The sequence below is a fragment of the Python bivittatus genome, unplaced genomic scaffold (genome assembly GCF_059951505.1).
Source record: "Python bivittatus isolate LINGU-HERP-01145 unplaced genomic scaffold, Pbiv_v1 ctg000610_np1212, whole genome shotgun sequence".
Classification (NCBI taxonomy): Eukaryota; Metazoa; Chordata; class Lepidosauria; order Squamata; family Pythonidae; genus Python; species Python bivittatus.
This window is the reverse complement of record NW_028277088.1, coordinates 58873896-58896030: the sequence shown is the minus strand read 5'-3', so window position 1 is coordinate 58896030 and position 22135 is coordinate 58873896. Positions and strand designations below refer to the sequence as shown.

The following is a 22135-nucleotide window of genomic DNA, read 5'->3' as shown; positions in this document are numbered from 1 at the left end:
CTTCTTTGCTTAGGTGCCTCTCCTTTCACTTCCTCCATTTGCCTGTTTTTCACTTCAGCATTTTAGAGAGCTCTGCATGTATCCATGTGGCGCCGTTTGTTGCCTTTGTGCCACGCTAGTATCTTACTGCCCTTCTGTGTCCAGAATTCTCTCCTTCAGAACTTTTCTTGCTTGGTCACATCCCATGCTTTGTAACACCTCACTGAAGAGTCCACATAGAACCCATTTTTTCTGATATGTATCAGAGTTGAAAGTTATATTGTTTTATATTGTTTATCAGAGAATTATTAGACATTTCAAAGAAAATGAACAAAGAAAAGAACAATAAAAAGGGATAAAAGAATACAACACAAACTTTCCAGTATAGTATTGATTGTGGATAACTACATAGATATATTACATAATTTTAAAATCCTGAAAATTGCCATTAGGCCCTAAACAAAATGTATATATTAGGAACTGTGGTCAGCACAGTATGAACCACAGAATGAAAATATGAACTATAATAAACACTGCCCATTTTACTGAACAAGTCCTAATTTAGAAATCCTATAAAAATGAAATATAGTCTTTACACATAGAGAAAGCCATATTTGGATGTGGTACAACTCTGTGTATTGTGTTATAGTCTAGGAATGATTTCCAGTTTAAATTATATTCTGTGTTAGATTTACGTTTAAGATAAGTTATTCTGGACATCGAAACAGACTCCCACAACTTGGTTAGCCATGCTTCCATAGAGGGGTTCAAATGTCCTTTTCAATAAAAGGCACAAAGGATTCTTGCAGCAGTTAGCATGTTGAAAACTAATTCAGTATACTTTGGGGAAATACATGATTTAGTAAAGCTTAATAAAAATATTGCAGGTTGAAATGTCCTGTTCTAATTTTAAAACTGTGTTGGACAAACATCAAGGGGTTGCCTAATTCTTCAGGAGAAGTGGAGAGATATGCTCACTAAGAATATTCTTCCTGCTTAAAGCTAGGCCTCAGCACTAGAAAAATCCAGCAAGCCTTATGCAGAACATTGTGGCACATAGGCCACAAGGAAGAAACAACTCTGTCACATAACCAGTGCTTATCATATTTACATACTTTTGTTAATAATTTAGTTTTAAAGCATCTAACACAGGAGCTGAAAAACAGTGTGTGCCTCCTGAGAAGTTTTACCTTTTCACAGAAGAGAGCTAGGCTAGTGCATGAATAGATTTTTTTCAGAGCAAATCATCCTGTGTATTACTGGCACTAATTTAGCTTCAAGTTTTTCTTTAGAATTATCAGTCAAGCTAGCTTTAGGAGTTTTTGTTCATTATGCAAGACCTGTACTTATCATTTTAGTCCCCTAAACATTATGTCTTGATTTTAGAAATTTGGAACACATCGCTTTATCTCCAGACTCTGCAAGTCAACTTCTTGTCACAAAGCTATTTAGATGTGACTAAATGTTAAACACAAATTTGTTGCTGGTGCTTTTAAAAACTAAGAGCAGCTTTGAGAAGATTATCTCAAGAAAAGTGAAGTATGGAAATTATTTTCAGGGTGGCTGTTTTTCCCAAAAAGCTGAGATGCTTTTCCTCTGGCGGGCTGATACCAGTATTTTACTTGGGGACATGGAGAGAGAAATTTGGATGGATAGATTTTATTTTGGAAAATGAATGTCAGTAAAAGGGTTCAGCATTCCTTTCTATACTACTGCTGCGTTCAGATTTGCCACCCCTAGATCCGCTTTTCAGGTAAAAAAAAAAAACACTTGAAAAAAGGGATATTACAATACATGAAGAATATATATTATTTTTTTACTGTTCTACTTGATCATTTCTTCTTTTGCTTTTTTCTTCCCCAGTCACTGAATGGTTTTGCATTAGTAGTGAGTGCTGATGGAATGATATTTTATGCATCACCAACAATAGTAGACTATCTAGGATTTCACCAGGTAAATATGTATAAATGAAAAAAATAAGGCTTCTGTAGCTAATTTCAAATTATTCCTCTACCCTGCATTGGGATCCTCTATATTTGTTGCAGAGGCTTCTCAGTCTTCTGAGGAGACATTTCAGGAGCTGCAGGGAATGGTAGAAGAGGAAGAGAAAAGTAAAATCAAATCGCCTTCTATTTGTGTACCTGCTGTACAAACCCCTTAATGTTTTATCATGGCATATTTGCTTCACTCTTCAGTTATGTGACTTTTTTTTTGTCAGCTGTCCCATTCTTGCAATACAGTATTTGTTTTGGACCTTTTTAATAATATATCATAAGAAGAATTAAACTATTATGCAATACACTGCCCAAAATTATAATAATGATCTAAAAGCACAGTATTATACATTAAAGATAATTGTTATTGCATTTATTAAAGATAATAAATGCAATAACTTAATACTGAAGTGATTTTGGACAGCATTAGGGATGAGTCTTGAAAAATTGAAGAATGTCTCGAAAGGCATCACCATAGTGCTTGGAAACTTCCTTTAGTAACAAAACAAAGCTATAGAAATGCAACCCAAGAATGTTGAGTTTACATACAACTGAAATGTGGATTTTAAATGGTAAAATCCACATATTGGATAGCATCTATACATTTTATTGTTCTCATATTTCTAGAAAGCATGTATCACTCCTTGTCAGTGACAAGTAAGAATCCAGCTACTCGTAGATGCTCCTCAGTACTAAGGGTTTGAGAGCTCATCATTAGCCATCTTATATTTTCCTTTCAAGCTGAAACCCTTTCCTGGCTCCAAATAATAACAGTAATATCAAAGAATGTTAAGAAGAAAAAAGACTAAACTGGGGATTAATAAGTTACTTACCAGGAAAGTTACTGAAGTTTATTTTATTTATTTAAAAATTTAGCATGGTATTTCTATAATATTTGTATTTGAAAAGTTCCCAAACCCAAAACTATTTAAAAAAAAAAGAACTCGGAGATCAAAGAAAATAAAGTAATAAATGTTGTAATTATTTCAGACTGATGTAATGCATCAAAATATATATGAGTACATTCATGTGGATGACAGGCAGGATTTCTGCAGACAACTGCACTGGGCCATGAATCCGCCACAGTTACTATCTGGACATTTACAAACCAGTACAGGTATATCTGATTAATTCAATAAGAACCTGCAATAACTTTTATGGGGGTGGAGTAAAAATGTTACATATCCCATTTACCCTCATCATTCTTCATTCCTAATTTTTACCCTGTTTCCTGCCACCATTTTGTTTTAGCTTCCTTGCCACTTTATGTTCTTCTGCCCTCCCCAGTTCTTCATATCATCATCTTCTGTTGTCTTCAATTCTTCATGTTCCCACCCATTCCCATCCAGTAATCACTTTCTTGTATACATACTGCCATTCTTTCTATAAATTTGCTTTAAAAAATTATCATTCTTTGTTGTCAAAATTTGAAACCTATTTTTTGTATTATTTTTAGGTGAAGAACTCATTCTCAGTAAAATGTGTAGCATACAGGAGGGTGACAGCATGCAAACAGACTTCTCCTCTTTTTTAACTCGCTGTTTTACTTGCAGAATTCGCTGTTTGTTAAACAGTACTTCCCGCTTTCTTGTAAGTAATTATATGTGTTAGTTCATTTCAAAACTGTAGTCTGTGTGAAGTGCGCACATTTAGAAAAAGATTACAGTATTACAGCATACCTGCATTGAGGATAGAAATACAGTGGTTTCTCGGGATACGAACTTAATGTGTTCCGTGACTCTGGGCATATCCCGAGTTGGTCGTAACCCGACACAAATTTCCCCATAGGGTTCAATGTAAATCCGGTTAATCCGTTCCACCCTCCAAATTTGGTCGCACCCTGAAGCAAATTTTCCCATAAGGTTCAATGTAATTACCGTTAATCCGTTCTGGCGTCCGCGGACCACGCATCAGGGGTGGGAGAATGGCTGGGCGCCGCACGGCGTGACGGGAGAACAGCCGGGCGCTATGCGGCGCGGCGGGAAAAAGGCCGGGCGCTGCACGGCGCAGTAGGAAAAAGGCCGGGCGCCGTGCAGCGCAGCGGGAGAACGGCCGGGCGCGGCGGGAGAACGGCCGGGCGCGGCGGGGCGCAGCGGGAAAACGGCCAGGACTATGTGTCAGGGGTGGAAAAATGGCCGCGGACCACGTGTCAGGGCGGAAAAATGACCGTACCCTGAGGCGGAGTTCGCACATCGAGGTAAATTTTTGTGGCCGGAGCTGGTCGTAACCTGAAAAGTTCGTTAGTAGAGGCGTTCGTATCCCGAGGTACCACTATATTATGTTGATAAGGTGGCTTAGATGGGGAATGTTTACAGTACCTTGCAGCAATGATAGCTGTTAAGTAACTCCAGGTTCAGCAGCACTGAAGTATCATAATGTCAGCTGCTGAATGCAAAAGGGAGTGAAGGGCTAATACCCATACTGTATTTATGGACTTCCCTGACTCATGAGATTGGCTGTTATGGGAAATAGGATGCTGGATTTGTTGTCCCAGGAACCTCTGGGTTCATGGACCTGGCATGCCATGCCCAATTAAACATGCAAGGTAGAAATCTCTTTAATAACTTTATTCTGCAGAGTAAAGGGCACTTGCAAATTAGTTTTCAAGGCAAGCGCAGCGCTCCATGCAAATCATTGGGTTTTTAAACAGCTACAATCAGAAAATAATTTCATCATAGGTTAATGCAAGTCTATTGCTATACACAGTTAAAACACTCCTAAGAAGGTGGGTATGAATATCCAGAGGGTGGGCACTGTTTGTTGCCAAGGAAACCTTATCTATCTAAGTTAGTAGCGCTTCCAGCTGCATTCCATTCTCCAAGGGAGGAGTCTTACTTCTCTCTCTAGCTGATACTGGGCTCAATACACAAGGGGAAGGCAATTCAAACACAGTTTGCAACTTAATTATCTGCTCAGCAACTAGTGAAGGACAATTCTGGAGCCATACTACTGATTTCTTCAAATTAACCCTAAAACCACTATTCCATCAGATTAAATAGATTTCTGATCTCATCCTGGGTTAAATTTGCATTTGCGAAGGCCATGCAGGCAAGTGACATGATTATGTGTAGTTCATTATTTTAGTTTATTATTTAGGATTATTTTTTAAACTATTTTAACTGTTTAGCAGTTTTTAAATCAATGTATTATCTCAGTAGCTCAGTATTTCATTAAGATAGGATTCATTTACATAATTGTCTAAATAACTTAATAGACTTTTCCCAGTATTTTAGATTTTTTTCTCATATTTTGGTACCTCCATACGTAGAATTATTTTACTCTACCCTGACTATTTTGTTTAGAAACATCCTTGTATACAAACTTGTAACTTTTGTCACAAAACAATTATAAATTTTGCTATAAATCATAATAAAGGTTAATTTAATTTGGGTAGTATTTTTAAAATTAAGAATTTTTTTGTATGTTGTTTACACTTCTTTGGTTTTGGGGTTTTTTGTTTGTTTTGCTGTTTATTTATGTATTTTGCTTTTCAGACAATGCATTTTCAAGGTAAACTGAAATTTCTTTTTGGGCAAAAGAAGAAGTCTTCCTTGGGAACGGTATTACCTCCGCAGCTGTCTTTATTTTCCATAGTGGCACCACTACAGCTTCCTTCTGTGACTGATGGAAAGTTAAAAGGCCTCTGTAGGAAAGCCAGATGCAGAACTGATTATTCAGCCACAAAGCAAGTACAAATGCAGACACATATTATTGTATAACAGTTAATTGCAAATTTTGTTAATAGAAACACATATATTTAAAAATAAATATATGTAAATTTTCTTTTAGTAAAATCAAATCAATTTCCCCCAATTTTTTTTCAGTCCACCAAAGATTTCACACTTCATCTTTCAAATGATTAATGTTTTGAAGTTCTTAGTTTTCTACTATTTCAGTTACAATTAGTTTTTCTACCTTGTTTAAACCTACTATTAAAATAAGTTAGGATCTGGCTAATTTTACTCTCTACTATATGGAAGGGTAGTGGAAAAGAGATTCGAAAAAGAAAAGAAAAAGAACACATATTATAATAATCTTTATTATACAAAACTCAGGTAAACAGTTTACAGTAACAGTATTAAACCTTAACCACACAGAGTAATACTGATAATTTTTTGGTTACATTCCATGCTTGATAAAGCCAAGCTTTCAAATGTTGTGTATGTCATTGAACATCATAGCTTTAAATCATATTATTCTTCCTAATCCCATATTAACTTATTTATGGATATTAAACCATAATGGATGATAGCAGGTCAAGCTTATATCTGTGTAAATATATCCTCTATAATTTTATACTTCCAGCATAATAAAGTTGATAGCCAACCCTTTTTAAACATGTTAAACATTTTAACGTGTTGATAAACATGAAAAAAACTTTTGTTGAATTAGTCTCATTAATAAGAATAAGAAACATAATCAATACTATTAAGTCTTTGAACCATTCATTTATTAAAAAGGGGTATTATTTCAAAGTTCTTGCAAATAAATTTGCAAAAAAATTGAGAATCAATAAAAGGATTTTATATAGACCTCAGAAATAAGGAGGCTGGAGCATGCCCAATTTGATAATGTATTATCAAGCAGCACAATTAGGTCATAGGATTCCATTCATTAAACAATGGATCCAAATTGAAACTATATTAGAGACAAATAATTTTATAAATAAATGTTTTTTCACACAAAATATTTTTCTAGAATAAAACAGATTGAAAATGTTTTCACTAATATGATGCTTCAGGTTTGGAACTGTAAATACAGTAGAGTCTTGTTTAACCGACCTTCGCTTATCCGACATTCCGTCTTATCCGACGCCCCTAAAAAAACACAACATGCATAAATCAGTGACTTGAAAAGTGTGCTGCTTGTTTGCGAGCGTGAGTGTACTCTTTCTTATTGCTCCTGACGGTGCGCCACCGCAACACAAAAATTGATTGCAACAGGCGCAGCGGATCAGGTTTTTTTTTTGTTTTTTTTTACCGCACTCAATCGTTACTGTGTGTTATCTGACATTTTCACTTATCCGACGTTCTGCCGGCCCATTTATGTTGGATAAGCGAGACTCTACTGTACCTAGATTTGATAAAGGATACTTCTCCTTTAACTCCTTTAATAACATAATTAAATAATTAGAATTAAATTAAATATAATTAAAATAAATAATGATCAGGATAATCATTATGATTTGGCTAAAATGAAATTTTTGAGAGAATACAATGTTTATAAACTAAAAGATTTTCATAGTAAAAGGGAACCTCTCAATAAAGATCAGATAGAGCAATAAATGGGTGATTACCATGGTTCTTTTGGTATCAACTGAAATCTCTTTTGGGCAATAGAAATATTAGAGCTTCAACAACACAGCTTTATACTAATTTTGGTAATTTAATACTTCGCTATTTAGAACAATCAAAAGGAACAATCTCAAAAATGTATAGGTTATTACTGCAATTAGAAATAGGAGAACCACCCCATGGTTTAAAGGAAGCTTGGGATACTGATCTTGATAATTCCATACAGGAGACAAATTGGCAGAAACTATAGAAACTGGGTGAACTCACCTCAGCTTCACTGCAAGAACTTCAGTGGAAGATTATATATCGCTGGCACTTGATTCCAGTTAGACTGGCACATATATATCAAAATTAGTCTTCCAAATGTTGGAGAGGTTGTCAAAAAAAAAAGATCATTTTTTCATTTGTGATGGTCATGCGATAAAGCTATATCCTTTTGGTGTAAAATTTTTGGGGAGACAAGCACCATCACTAAACAAAGAATTGATCCTCCCCAGAGTTAGGATTACTGTATTTATTTACTAGACAAAGCCTCAAACTTAAAATTAAATAACTTATCTATTTAATTTTAGCAGCCAAAATAATAATTGTCCAACACTGGAAAACTTTAGATAACATAACAATTGAGATGTGGATTAATAAGGCCTCTTCATTTGCCACATTAGAAGAAATCACAGACATAGTTAAAATAACAAGACATCAGAGGCAGGAACCACAATTTTATCAAAGTTGGATGGACTTTACAATTTACTTCCATAGCAATAGACTATAATGTAGTATACTTTACATATATGGTAAATGTGTACATATACACTACCTGTCTATTTACATTGTAGTAGATTTTTTTGGTACTTTCTATAACTTTTTTTTCCTCTATATACATATTGGATTTATGTTAATGTAGTTACCTGATATTGTTTGTTAATCATAGTTCAATAAAACAATGAAAAAAAAGGAATAGATCTTCTAGGCCTCACAGCATCCATTGCTATAAATATAATCCCTATTTCAAGAGATCAGGTATTTCTGAATGCCAAATAGCAACAAATAATGGGTTGTTCCTTTATGCTCTGCTTTTTTTTTACTTCAAGAAATATCTGTCTGAGACTGTACTTGAAACAGAATGGGGAGCTAAGCAGCACATCAAAATATTAGAAGCTTTTTGAAATAATTTATTAGGTTATAATAAATACATAATTAGGAATCTTTTACCTGCGAGAATGTTTAGAATAAATAATATTAGGTGGCTAATATTGGAAAATGTTCAGAATAAATAGTAGCTAGTGTTGGATAATGATCATGTTCAATACAAAGCATAATAATACACATCTACATTAAAAATACATCAAGACAACTCATCCCAGTTTCATAACAGTCAATGGTTAATCTTGCCTGTCACTGGGTATGTCAGTATCATTGGTTACTAAAAAAAACTGTTTTAAAATGTTATTTTGTAGGCTAATTTAATTTTCTACATTTATTGAAAGGGAGGACAAGCATCAGATGATACCAAACAAAACCTCAAGGATGAAAGAGCAAGACAGCTTGAAAGTGAAGTTTGAACTTGATGAAGATAACAATGAATATTTTATTCAAAAAGAATTTCTTAGCCCAGACGTGTCTCTATTTGTTCAGCATAATAATAACAGGAATTGCATTTGGACTTCGAGGAATCCATCAAGTTCTTGTCCTAGCAGTCAATGTAATGACAATACATGCTCAAAGAAAATCCTAAGATGTTTCTATGATAAAGACCAGCAGTTATTCAATTTATCATCAACATGTCCTTCCCAGTGGTGTGGCATAGAGAATTACCAGCCTTATCCAGGCTTGCATCAATTTGCAGCAGACGGCTATTCAGGAGAATATATGAAATTACAGCCTCCGTCAATACCTCCAGAAATGATATATAAAATAAGGATGGCTCATAATGTGTCTATCAAAACTGAATACAATTCAGATTCTGAAAATACAGCTAAAAATACTTCCTCTGTTTCTCCAAGTTAGGTTTGGATGGGTGAAAACAGCCATCAATCTATTTACAGTAGAGTCTCGTTTAACCGACCTTCACTTATCCGACATTCCATCTTATCCAACGCCCTTAAAAAAAACACAACACACATAAATCGGCGCCGAAAAAAATGTGCCACTTGTTTGCGAGCGTGAGTGTACTCTTTCTTGTTGCTCCTGATGGTGCGGCGCTGCAACGCAAAAATCAATTGCAACAGGTGCAGCGGATTGGTTTTTTTTTTTTTTACCGCACTCAATCGTTACTGTGTGTTATCTGACATTTTCGCTTATCCGACGTTCTGCCGGCCCGTTTATGTCAGATAAGCGAGACTCTACTGTACCTACTAGAATCCACCTTAGAACTGGTCCTTAGTGAGCAAGCATCTTCTTGTCAAACACCACAATACCATATATATTCACCATGTAACTGGCATTACACTACAACGCATCATACTGATACAAACAGAAAAAAACTTCAAAAAATATGCATAGTAACGGGACAGCTCCATTGTTCCCTCAGAACTATTCCTGTGTAGGAACTACAGAGCATGCAAGACCAATATTGCAGTAATCAGTTTTACCATTCCAATTTAGTAGAAGAGATTGTGCCAAATAGCCAGTTTTTGAGGACACATTCAGCATTTAAAAGTCCCAGCTTAATTCAAAGGATCAAACGTGAGCTATTCAATTCTGCTAATGTCTGCCAAAGAGCAGCATGGGATACATAATACATTCCCTGAAGCTACATTAGCAGGTCCTCACCCTCATAAAGTACAGGTAATCCTCGTTTAGCAACTATCTCGTTTAGTGACTGTTCACAGTTACAACAGTGATGAAAAAGTAACTTTATGACCAGTCCTCACATTTATGACCTTTGAGGATCTGTACAGCAAAGGAAAGCTAAAGATTATAAGCACAGATGTGGTTTCACATAGTGACTGCTTGGCTTAAAAATCAAGTTGCTGGTCCCAGTTGTGGTTGCTAAAGGAGGACTACCTGTAAAGGAAGAACAAACTGCATAATACATTAAGGTGTTTCCAAATGTTCATGGGATCAGTAATATAATGTAACACAAAAAGTGCCTTATAATTAGTAGTTCCTATTACAGGGGTTATTATAGTTGTGACCTTCAGGATCATACAAATTCTGTGCAATGCCTTCCCTTAATTCAAAGCATTCATCTACTAAACATGATATATAGAAGTGCCCTTAAAACTTACAAAAGCATGACCTAAAGCATAGTAGATAATACTGAAATAAAAGCAATCAAAACTAAATGCCAAACTCTTGCATGAAACATCAAAGCTCTTGGAAAATATAGACATACAATTTGTGGCTCTGAGTTCAAATGAAATCAAGAGGAAGTACCAGGAAAGTATAAGGCATGATTCTTTCTCATGACACATCTTTTAAAGCCCAAGTGGTGAATCTAGAAGAAGAAAGCAAAGAAGTTAAATGTTTTCTGAGGCCAAGAAATAGGGGGTACTTGGCATCCTTAGGAGAAATGGGGAAAGTGGAAAGATCTGGAGTCTGGTTGGGTTAAGTCCTACGGCTAGTTCTGGGAAAGAAGAAAGTAAGGTACAGAAGTAAGGATGGTTTGGGATGCAAGTAAAGTTTTTGTCAGAAGATATTTTATACAATGTAATAGTGAATTTAAAAAGAGAAGGTGAGAGAAAATGCAAATGATTTTAGATGAGATTTTTAAAAAAGGAAGAGTTTAAAAATCTCCAGGAACGATAACTGTAACTCATCAAATTAAGGCAATTATCTATGTTAACAGTGAGAGAGATGGAAATAAAGATGAACTATGTAAAACAAAGATTTTGAATTTGCAAATAAACCTGGGAGATGGTTGGCATACAAGTTGCGAAAAGAAAAAAAGTGGATGAATAGTTTCACAAACAGAATTTACTGAAGATTACAGATGGAGACAAATTTTGAACGGACTGATAAGGGAGTTGTGTGAAGCTATCAAAAAGTCTAAAACAGGAAAGGTACCTGGTCCAGATGGGTTGCCGGCATCTTACTATAAATGTTTTGAAGATGAGCTTTTACAGCCTTTACAACAAATGATTAATATTATTTTGCAGAATGGAAAGATTCCTGATAGTTGGAAGGAGGCTAATATAACATTAATACCTAAAGAGGGACAAGATTTGACTTTAAACAAGAAACTATCAACCAATATCTTTGAATAATGATTACAAACTGTTTACCATGATTTTTGCTAAAAGGTTGAAAACAATTTCACAGGATTTTATTCATAAAGATCAATGTGGGTTTTTAACTAAAAGACAACTACAAGATAATATTAGAAATGTTTGAATATTCTGGAATACTTGGAGCAACAAAATGAAAAACAAGCTGCATTCTTAGATGCAGAGAAGGCCTTTGACCATTTGAATTAGATTTTAGAGTTCTGGAACATATGAAACTTGGAGATAATTCTATTAAATGGGTAAGGTCAATTTATACTTCTCAGCACAAATAATTGTTAATGGAGAACTAACAAAACCTGTGAGATTCAAAAAGGGACAAGACAAGGTGTCCATTGTTTCCACTTGTGTTCATTTTGGTATTGAATAGAGACATAAGACAAATGAAACACAGTTTATCCAGAGCCTATTATCCACCTCAGTGACAAAGATTTTGAAGGAATGTTTAGGCTCATTCATATTTCCCTATTGCTGCTTCCTAAATTCTCATTTGTGTGTTTTCAGTCCTATGATAAACTAAAAACTGCATAACTAGTGTCTTACAAAGTAATAACATTATTTCTGCTTGCACTGATCAAGCAAATCATAATCTTATTTGCATTCTTAGTTTGGAAAATAACTAGTGCTTTCCTGCTCCCATATTGGCAGGTGTTAGGTCTAGTTTTGTTGCTGCTTCAGAAGCACAGAACTGGCAATGAACTTTAATACAGACACAAAGCACAGCATTTAATTAAAAATCAAGGCAAGATTTCTCTCCAGGTTAAACATCAGTCTTAAACTGAAATGCTTTGTCTTATTGTCATGTATATACAGTATAGAAATGTACTTTGGAATCTACAAAATGTAATCTATGTATATTGTATTTAATCATTGTCTAGTTGGATTTTACAAAAGATTAATACATTTAACATTGGATAGTTAATGTACCAATGAGAATGTTTGCCTGGCTGAATAAAACAATATGCTCTTAATTAAGGGAAATCATAAGTGCATATGTCTTGTTGACAAAAATAATTTTCACATTCCAGAAAGGTATAAAATGGAAAATAGTTATTCTATAATTTTCTTTATACATACCATTTCTAATACTGTTCAAATATAGTAATCATAGCCTTCATAAACATAATCTTTAACTGATTCAGCAGTAATAACAGATATTAAAAGTATATTAAAATATTTATTTTTGCAAGCCAAGATTATATTCTGGTTCTTAGAGTAAATATATTGATTTGTCCACACAAAACATGTAATTTATATTTTTATTACAAATCCCAGTAATCAAAAAGTTTGTTTAGTCTCAAATTGTCTGGTTACTGGGATTTGAAATTGTTTCTAAACTGTTAGGAAAAAAAGATTATCTCATTCCTTATTTTAGCACTGCCTAAAATACAATAACTTGTTATGCTATTAAGTGGTCCATTTAACAAAACAGCCGCACTATTTAGTGATTTTAACAAACTTTACATTACAAAATACTTTAATTTTTAGCTTTAAATATTTTTCCTATTTGTAAATATATATTGAATTTATGTTGCTGAATAAATGTAACATTCAGCATATATTAATAGATTTTCTCTATATAAATGAAAATGACTCTGCAGTATTGTCTCTTGTTTTTGTTTTAGATTTTTTAGACATGCCAGATGAAGGGAATTCTTGTGTTCATATTAGAAAAGAAGCTCTGTATGAAGCCTATGTCATTTTATATTCTCATATACAAATATATGAGAAATCAGAGTTGTTCAGTACAGCGCTGTCGTGGGTACTGGAGAAGCTGTTCTTAAACTATGAGTATCAAACTATGTATGATGCTAATATATCCTTTGTCCACATTATCTCATTTAAAAATTTATTCTCAAATGCTCCAGCTATCACAGTTTTGTGAGGTCCCAGCTCCATTTTTATTCCACTTATTTGGAGAGGGGGAAGGGAATAGCTTAACTTCCAAGGGAGTGGGGAGCTCAATCTTCCCCCACCCCACACATGATGGTTTCAAGCACAAAGAGGTCACTACAATTTTTACATTATTTTCTAATGTGGGAAAAATCCAGGAAATATCTGTCAGCAAATCATTCTAAAGTTAGGTCAAGAACTGGACAAGAATAACAGCATATTATACACCCAGCATACACCCCCCTCATCATCTGTGGTACATTAACCAGCAAAGGAGGCTTGTTTGAGGCCATTTGTGTCATATGAACTTGAAATGGTTTGTTGTTTTGCACCAGAATATGAAATCAGGTCAACTTCCCCTTTTATACTGACTTGGCATATCTAACAGAAAGCAGCCACATGCTGGGTGGGGAGAGAAACGGGAGGATGAAGTACAGTATAGTAAAAAGAAAGTAAGGTACATTTATGTATAAAATTAGTTCAATAAATATTAACAAAAAGCATACTGGATTACTTACCCTGTTTAGTAAATACAGTAAAATAAAAGCCCAGTCTCATTTGTACTGGATGTTTTAAAAACTATGAACACTTAAAATTCAGCATTTATTACAAAAGGAATTGAACTCATCAGATTTTACTGCCAAGGTACTAAAGCAATAATCAATACTGTAGAGTTTTCTTGTCCATGGTATGTGGCTTAAGGCACAGGATCAGTGCTGGAGTAAATAAAGCTTTCAGAATTATTTGCTCCACCACCCATCACAGGAAAAGCCCTTTCTCAATTTCCTTTGAATTCAACAGGACTTGTTTTTTGAATTAAGACACTTAGGAGTACTCTTACAGAGGCAAGAAGCCATATAATCAATTGTGGATTATATAAGAACTGTAGGAATACATTCATTCTATGATGGAATGGAGACTGAAGAAAAATGGCTACAACATCGCTCCTCCAAGCAGCTGGGGAACAAATCTGACTGCAAGCTCCTTCCTTGGCTCCAATGTCTTCTCTGATGCAGCAGTTTTAGGGATGATTGAGCAATCACAGAGCACCCCATATACAAAGCTGGTGTGATACAGTGGTTAAGATGTTGGACTAGGACCAGGGAGACTCAGGCTGAAGTCCACCCTCAACCATCTGAGTGACTTTGGCCAGTTACTTTCTCTAAGCCCAACCTGAGTCGTTTTGTGGGGAAAATGGGTGGAGGGAGTGTTATGTATACTGCCCTGAACCTGGAGAGAAATACCCTGAGACAGTGGAGATGGAACAGAGGAAGGAGGTTCCCAAATTATGCAAAAACCTAGCCCACCCTCAGAAAGAAGCCATTAAAAAAATGGGGAGAGAAGTCCACCTTGTGCAGACATCCGAGCTGGTAAATACCAGGCTGACCCCAGGAGGGGCAGAAGAAGTGGCAGAACCAGAATTACCCCCACTCAACATAAGTATCATGGGGGAGGTGGAAAGGGTCCTGACAAGGACAGAGGTCATCTAGGAAACTGTGGAGTCCCAGAGAAAAGGGTACAATTAAAGCAGGGAAACCCCAGAAAGGCCTGTGGCCCTGGAAGTTCCAGGGAAGGTGGCACTGAGTGCCCCAGCAGTTGGGCTCCAGGAAGAAACAGAAGAAGATCCCAAGGGGGAAGGAGGCCAAGCAAGCCCAGAGGTCACCCAATAGGCTGCAGAACCCAGGTATAAGAGAGTGGAAGGGATGATACCCAGCAGGGCAAGGGACCCTGGAAGTGCTAGAGGAGATGGCCAAGAGTACCCTAGCAACAGACTTCCAGAGAAAACAAGACAAGCTTATCTTGTGGTGGGACAAGGAAAGAGGTACATTAATTTCCCTTTGTCCAAGCAGGAAGTCCAGGTTCATTAATAGGAAAGTTCTGCTCTATAAAGAATATCTCCCAAGAGACTATCAGGAAGGCTGTAAGGTACACAGATGGCTAGTGTTTCCTCACAAGTGTTGACTATGCATCTTGAGCCTTGCCTATGACCATCCCAGTGATCACATGGGAATGGACAGAACCTAGGAGAGAGTGTCACAGAATCCTCCTGGCTGGGATTTGGCCAGGATGTCATGAAATATGTTAAATCTTGTGATGTTTGCCAGTGTATAGGGAATTGCACAGACCAAAAGTGCCATTACATCCCCTGCCAATCATGGAAATGTCATTCCAGAGACTTGATAGACATTTTTGCCAGGATAGGTTGGCCTCTTGAGATTGTAACAGACATCATGTCTGGGCTGATAGAAAACCTGTTGGCTGCCCATGGTGTAGAACTCTCACTTCTGTACTCTATCATTATCAATACAAATGGACAAGCAGAGAAGTTTCAAGGAACTTCTCTCCTTTTCAGGAGCTGCTAGAGGTCATATGTCATGAGTGGGAGGGAAGAGGCCTTACAAGGAAATAATTTTTTAGATTTTGGTTTCCATCTGCAAAACACTCTCAAGGAATCCTGGCAGTTGGCTCAGCAGAATCTCAAGGACATTCAATCTGAGCAAAAGGCCTGGCATGATACTCATGCTAGGGAGAGATGCCTCAAACCCGGGAGCAGTTATTGGTCCTCAGGTCAGTTTGCAAGTACAAGATGCAAGCTGCTTGGAAAGGGCCTTACTGCATCAAGGAGAGAGTGGGGGAAGTCAACTATATAGTTGAGCTCCCAGGAACTCAGTTTAAATCCAGACTATATCATGCGAACACATGAGCCTTACTGCAACAGAAAAGCCATGGTGTTTAATGAGACGTGCCAACCCAGCAGAGGCAAATGATGTTCCAGCCCCTTCAGGATGAGACATGGGTGCTGGAGACCAGTCTCCCTAACTCCCCCAGCATCTCATTTTAAAAGAGGAAGTGTAGTGGGGAGCAGCTGGTCCTTTAAATCACAAGCCAGCTTTATGTGCCCAGAAGGAGCCATCTGACCCCTGAGAATCAATGAAAGAGAAGGGGGTTCTGTCAGGTTTGGGGCAGGAAGAGTTTTGGGTGGCTTTTGTGAGAAAGTTGGGTGAAGTACTGGATGAAAGGATTTCTTCAGGCAAGGTTGAAAGTTTGTTTAGTTAGAACTGTATTAGGGTTTTTCGTATTTTATCTTTTTTTAACTGCATGTTGTAGGTGAAACCTTATATTCTTCTGGCACCTTTAATAAAGTTATTTGTTTAAATCCTGGAGTTGACTGAAAGCCTTCTAGCACCCACCTCAGTTTGGCTGAGCTACAGACTCCCTAAGTTTTTATTTGGTTCCCCTTTCTGTATTTAGCCAGACCCAGGGTGGGTGAGGATTTCCCCTTCAACCCTCTCGTGGTTCCCCAGAGAGCTGGTGTGGGAGAAGCTGGTTTATAATGAAGGGGTGGTGGGAGCAAGGAGACCTGATTGCCCAGTTGCCATTCACCCACAAGAGCAGTTACCTCAGAGGAGGGGCTGGTTTGACTCTGAGGGCGCCTTATTCCTCTATTGCAGTTACAATGTACATCAAAGTATTTTTAAAAATATTAAATGAGAACAGAATCAATAAGCAAAGCTGTTTGATTCACTGTCTTCTTCAGTGCTTTCCATTTATCTTTTTATAATTTGGCAGGCTACTTAGACATTGTCTACAACAGTGTTCACAGACATTGCTCACCAAAATTGGGAGGAAACCTTTTATTAACAAACCCAATTGTAATAATTCTCTTTTCACACACATAAAAATAGCACCTAAAAGAAGGCAATTTTTATTTTTACAGAAGAGGCAACAGCTTGCAAATGTTATAAAATTTACTAAATTCTGTCACAATCAATGCTACTTTTTAAAAAGGTTTTGGAATTCTTGTTTTATATTTCTGAAAAATTAAGCAGAGTTATCCTTTCAGAAGGGCCTCTGAATTAAAATACAATCAGTAAGATTTACCAGTTACTATTCAAAGAACCAAAATTACAAGTTAACTAGTTCTTGCTTTCACCATTTACCATTTCAGTTGTTTGTTGTAAAATAAATTGATGTTTTGCACCGAGAGACATAATTTGGCATGAATCTAAAATTCCTGTCTTATACCCAGTTTGTTACCAATTTACTTTTTAAAAAGACTTTTAAAAGGGAAATGAGTGCTAGGCCATTGTAGGTGATACCTACAATGGTATGTAATTTGTGGGAGCACCCAGAACAGCTTTTCAAAGTTCAGATGTGCCATTGTCCTTAAAAGGTAGGTGGAATAAGCATGGTTTCTCTCATAATAAATGCGTTGGCCTTGAAAGTGCCACATTTTTTTAGTTTTTTAATCCTGGAAATGGCATTTGTGGTGTGGAGTTGTAAGATTATGTATCTTATGCATGGTTACTAATCCAAATCATTGATATTTGTCAGTTGCAGCTAACCTGTTTTATACTAACGTTTAAGAAAGATACAAAAGGTAAATATTTCTAATGTTCTTACCCTGTACACAATTGTGCATTATTATTTTTTGGTACTTCTAGAAGAAAGATGCTTGCAGAAATGCAGTAATTAAGTTGATGGACAAAGACCGGGGAGACCCAGGTTCAAGCCCACCCTCACTCATGAAACTCAGTGGATGGCTTTGGGTTAGTCTCTCAGCTCAACCTACCTCAGAGGGTTGTTGATTGGGGGAAAACTGGAGGATGAAGTGCTACATACACCACCCTGAGTTCCTGGAGAAAGGCAGAATATAAATCCTAACAAATAAATAGCAGTGACTCCTGTTTGTCAGTTCTGATCTGTATTACCCAGGAATTCTAGAGAAATAACATTTGAAATCCATAACAACACTATCATTCTTGGAAATGTTTAAATTGCCTCTTTATTTATTGTACATGGTGTACATCTAGAGGGCTCAGATTCTGCTAGTGTGTATACTAACATTCACATCATCCCAACAGTTTATCTGTCAAAAGCATTCCAGTATAAGGGTTATATTTGGTTTATAATATTCCTTTTATCTATTCTTTGTAGTGTAACAACCCAAGCATATATAATCTGTAGAGTTGTTTCATTCAGGGCTTTCTCTCCAGCAGTTTGTTGGTGAGGAACCAGTGATTGCTGTAACACATTCCAATAAATGTATACTTGTTGCATTTGTCTACAAACATTTTGGTTTCTTATTTAAGGTGAACATTTTTTTTCTCACAACAGAGGAGACAATTGGCTATTTATCTAACAGGCTTTCACAATTACAGTCCTTACCACGGCACGTACCAAATGATTCATGCACCCAATTTCATTTATTTGTCAAAAGAGAAGAAAAGTTTATTTGTATGGCATAAACACTAAAGATCATGCAATACATCTGCCTTGAAGAGTTCATTTCACCTTCAGACCAGAGGTTTTGGAAGTGGGATTAATAAGTGGATGAAGCAGTTCAGCCAGCCTGGCTCAGCAAAAGGCTCCCTACTTTACAACTCCACAAACAATAAAACTGTCAAGATGACAATCTAGCACCTGGTAACAGAATGGCAAATATCCCCCCAATGTGGGAGAACAGGAGAGATTCATTTGATTCAAGAGTGAATTGCACTGCTGCCATCTCATATCCTTGTCCAAGACAAAGATGCAACTACTTTGACGAGCATGCTTCAACAGCTATCACCCCATTGTCCAGACCTGCAGAAGAAGTATATAAAATTTCTTGTCTTTTTCATTAGGTTCCTTTTAAAATGTTGAATAATACGTTGTGGGCTGCATACCTATATAGGGTCAGAAAACTAAGAAGTGGATAGGCTTGCTATAATCCAATCCCAGTCGCAAATCGGCTGTACTACAAAATCCCCACTGCACCCCAGGAAGCTACTTATATTGCTTTGGCATTAAACTGATATAAGACTCAGGCAACATATATAGCAAATTTTAAATGGCTTTATATACTCTTAACTTGTTATACTTTTCCGCTTTCAGTATATCACTGTTACTGGACAATCATATGACAAAACTCTAGTAGCTGTCATATGCATTAGGAAAAACTTACTAAAGAGCAGAGATTTATTCTCAGAAATGCAATGTAAGAGTGTTGGATTTAAGTGGCATTTTATATGTCACAGTATTTTTGGCTATTTTGTCAAATGCAAGGTTTGTAAATTGTAACAAAGTAAACTGTTTAACAAACTCGTTACTTTAGCCTCATTGTGTCAAGAACAAATGGTTCTCTCCTTTCAAACCCTGTGATGTTGAGCAGGAACATGAATCTTGAATGGAAGTAGGTTCTGAACACCAAGTTATTCTGGACTTTAAATTATACACCACCCCAGATGTATTAGCATGTATCCGTCAGTCAGTGCAAATGACCTTGGCCTTGGCAGTGTTTCAGCAATGCATGGAATTAGAGAGGAAACTTGCAGTCAAATATTAAATTTTAAAGTTTAATTTAGCAGTATGATTGCTAGGCAGATGGACAGGTCCACATGATGAGAAAGTATGGCTGCTTGCATACATAAGCACTAGTAAGAGATTTATTGTTCCCCTCCCCACTTTACAAAACATGTGTAAGAAAGTAGAACATTTTTCCTTTTCTTAAGTCATAAACTAGCTTTCTGCTCTTAAAAGTTCTTCAATTTGCACATTTAGGCTATTCACATACCCAAAGAGAAAACAAGATAGAATTTTTATGGAAGTGGAGAATACCACTAAAAGAGGTGGTTCAAGAAGTCGGGAATAAAATTGACTTCTCAACTAACAAGTGGGATGCAGAAAGAAGGGACTATTTAGGAGAGTTTACATTGTTAGTACTGCCTGAAGCTTCTTAGTGTAAGCTGGTAAAAGCTATTCTCAGTGTATTTTATTGCACTAAGATTGACAGCAGTTTTTTTTCTTTCTTAGAAATTAATATCCAGTCATTAGCCTAAATTCTGAGTGAAATCAGTGAAGACATAATGGAAGTGGAATGATGGACTATTCTGTTACTATACAGGTGGTCCTTGTTTAATGATCACTCATTCAGTGACTATTTCAAACTTGCAACAGTGCTGAATGAGTGGTAGTTACAACTGGTCCTCATACTTACGGCCATTGCAGTGTCTCTGCAGTCACATGATTGTGATTTGTGACCTTCTCTGCCAGCTTCTAACAAGCAAAGTCAATGGGGAAGCTGGCAGGAAGTTACAAGTCACAGTCATGTGAGGTCTGCACTTAACAACCTGAATAGTCCTCATTTAACAATGGCAACCGGGACTGCTGGAACTGCCATCGCTAAGCAGCGCAGTCACACCGTTTTTTGGCTTAGTATGTCACTTAACAAGTTTCCAATTCCAGTTACTGTTGTTAAGTGAGGACTACCTGTAGTTTACACAGCATTTGAAACCAATTTGAAGTAATATTTTATAATGTTTAAGATTTCTGAAGTTTACCATAACATGATAATGGGGGGGGGGATAGGTGTTGTTAACTCTGTTCTAGTTACTATTTCTACATGTAATTTTGATTTAACGGCACTAAGTCAACACGAGTGGAAATATATATCAGTACATTCCAAATGAGGCTATCAGTTCTACTATTTAGGGATATTCATTTGCCATGTAAATCAGGACTAATACTCTTCAATGAAATTTCAGCGAATAAATTTTGTTTCACAAGTTTTCTGTTTTGTGACGTAAGGTAGAGGAAGTAAATGCAACATATATGGCAGTCAAGTTGCTTGCCATATAAAAGATAGGATCATACTGCAGAAATGCTATGCAGTTAGTAAATTAGGCATATAATAAATTATGCATGGTTGAAAATGCAGCCCTTGTGTGGCCATGTACTATTCCAAAATAGACTGGATCTTGACCCTCCTTCCCAGTTCTAGGTGTGTGCAGAAAAGTATTATTTAGGCTAGCAGCACATCCTAAGCAACTGCTGAAGGTAAAACTCCGCTCAAAATTGCAACGTGTTTAGTTACAAAACATTTTTATACACAGTATGACTGTAGCAATATATTCATACCCAGCTATATCTCCAAGTCAGAGAGGAAAGGCAGTAAACCTTTTTATTACACCTGAAGATACAGAAAAAGCAGAATTATTCAGCTTTAGTAGTAATAAATCTCTGTGCTTACTCAGAATTTAAAAATCCCAGGAAGAAGAATAACATTAATTTTCTTTTCTTTTTTTTAATAATAAATGGAAGAAGCAGATGAAACCTAATCTAAGTGGGAGAAACAATACAAGTGTATATCTTGACACCTGTGCATTTAAGGTCATTCCTGCTGTGAAGACATAGGATAAAAATTTAATTTGTTTTGCGCTTCCTATTTTAAAAAGACAAATACAATAGTGTGCAAATTTGAATAAGAATTCTACTGTTTGGCATTTAAACATTACTTCCAGCAATAAAATATACATGATACAATGCTGAATCTTACAGCTATAGCACCTTTTGCAATGAATAACAGAATCTTTAAGCAATGCACGTATTTCTAAACCTCTTGTTCTGTATGGAAGAATGAAAGTTATCCATTTCTCTTGTATGCAAGTTTGCAAATTCTTTTCCTTGATCACAGACAATATTTACAATCATACAGCAGTGAAGACCATAGAAAGATATTGTTCATAAGATACTTGTATCCAACCATCCTGATCAGTATCATAGCGTCTGAAGACATCTGTCCATTTCTGGAAGACAAAAAGTTAATGTCAAATTGCCTACAGACAAAATATCTGAGTTCCATTAGAAAATGCATACAACAACCATGAAACAGATATGATCTGTACATAATCTAGGAGGGGAACATTTCTTCTACAGATTTTGACAATGACAATATCAGTCAGGATCCAGAGAAAGGGCTGGGCAAAAC

At 36.3% G+C, this 22135-nt stretch overlaps 2 protein-coding genes across 5 annotated transcripts in view; one reads left to right on the top strand and one right to left on the bottom strand.

Moving 5' to 3' along the window:
- Positions 1-9523, top strand: part of AHRR (aryl hydrocarbon receptor repressor) — a 30728-nt gene extending 21205 nt beyond the window's left edge. The window contains exons 6-10 of the mRNA XM_088150131.1: positions 1843-1932; positions 2964-3090; positions 3430-3563; positions 5468-5658; positions 8755-9523. Of these exons, the coding sequence (XP_088006257.1) occupies positions 1843-1932; positions 2964-3090; positions 3430-3563; positions 5468-5658; positions 8755-9274 (1062 nt within the window). The 3' untranslated portion in view covers positions 9275-9523. The remainder of the gene's footprint in view (positions 1-1842; positions 1933-2963; positions 3091-3429; positions 3564-5467; positions 5659-8754) is intronic.
- The window catches only part of PDCD6 (programmed cell death 6), a 41421-nt gene continuing 25290 nt past the window's right edge, over positions 6005-22135 (bottom strand). For 2 of the 4 annotated variants that reach the window (XM_088150133.1, XM_088150132.1), the window contains exon 6: positions 6005-6790. In XM_088150133.1, the coding sequence (XP_088006259.1) occupies positions 6761-6790 (30 nt within the window). In that variant the 3' untranslated portion in view covers positions 6005-6760. Of the gene's footprint in view, positions 6791-9505; positions 21954-22135 lie in introns of those variants that run through there. The other 2 variants (XM_025167295.2, XM_025167294.2) reach the window with 1 other exon arrangement.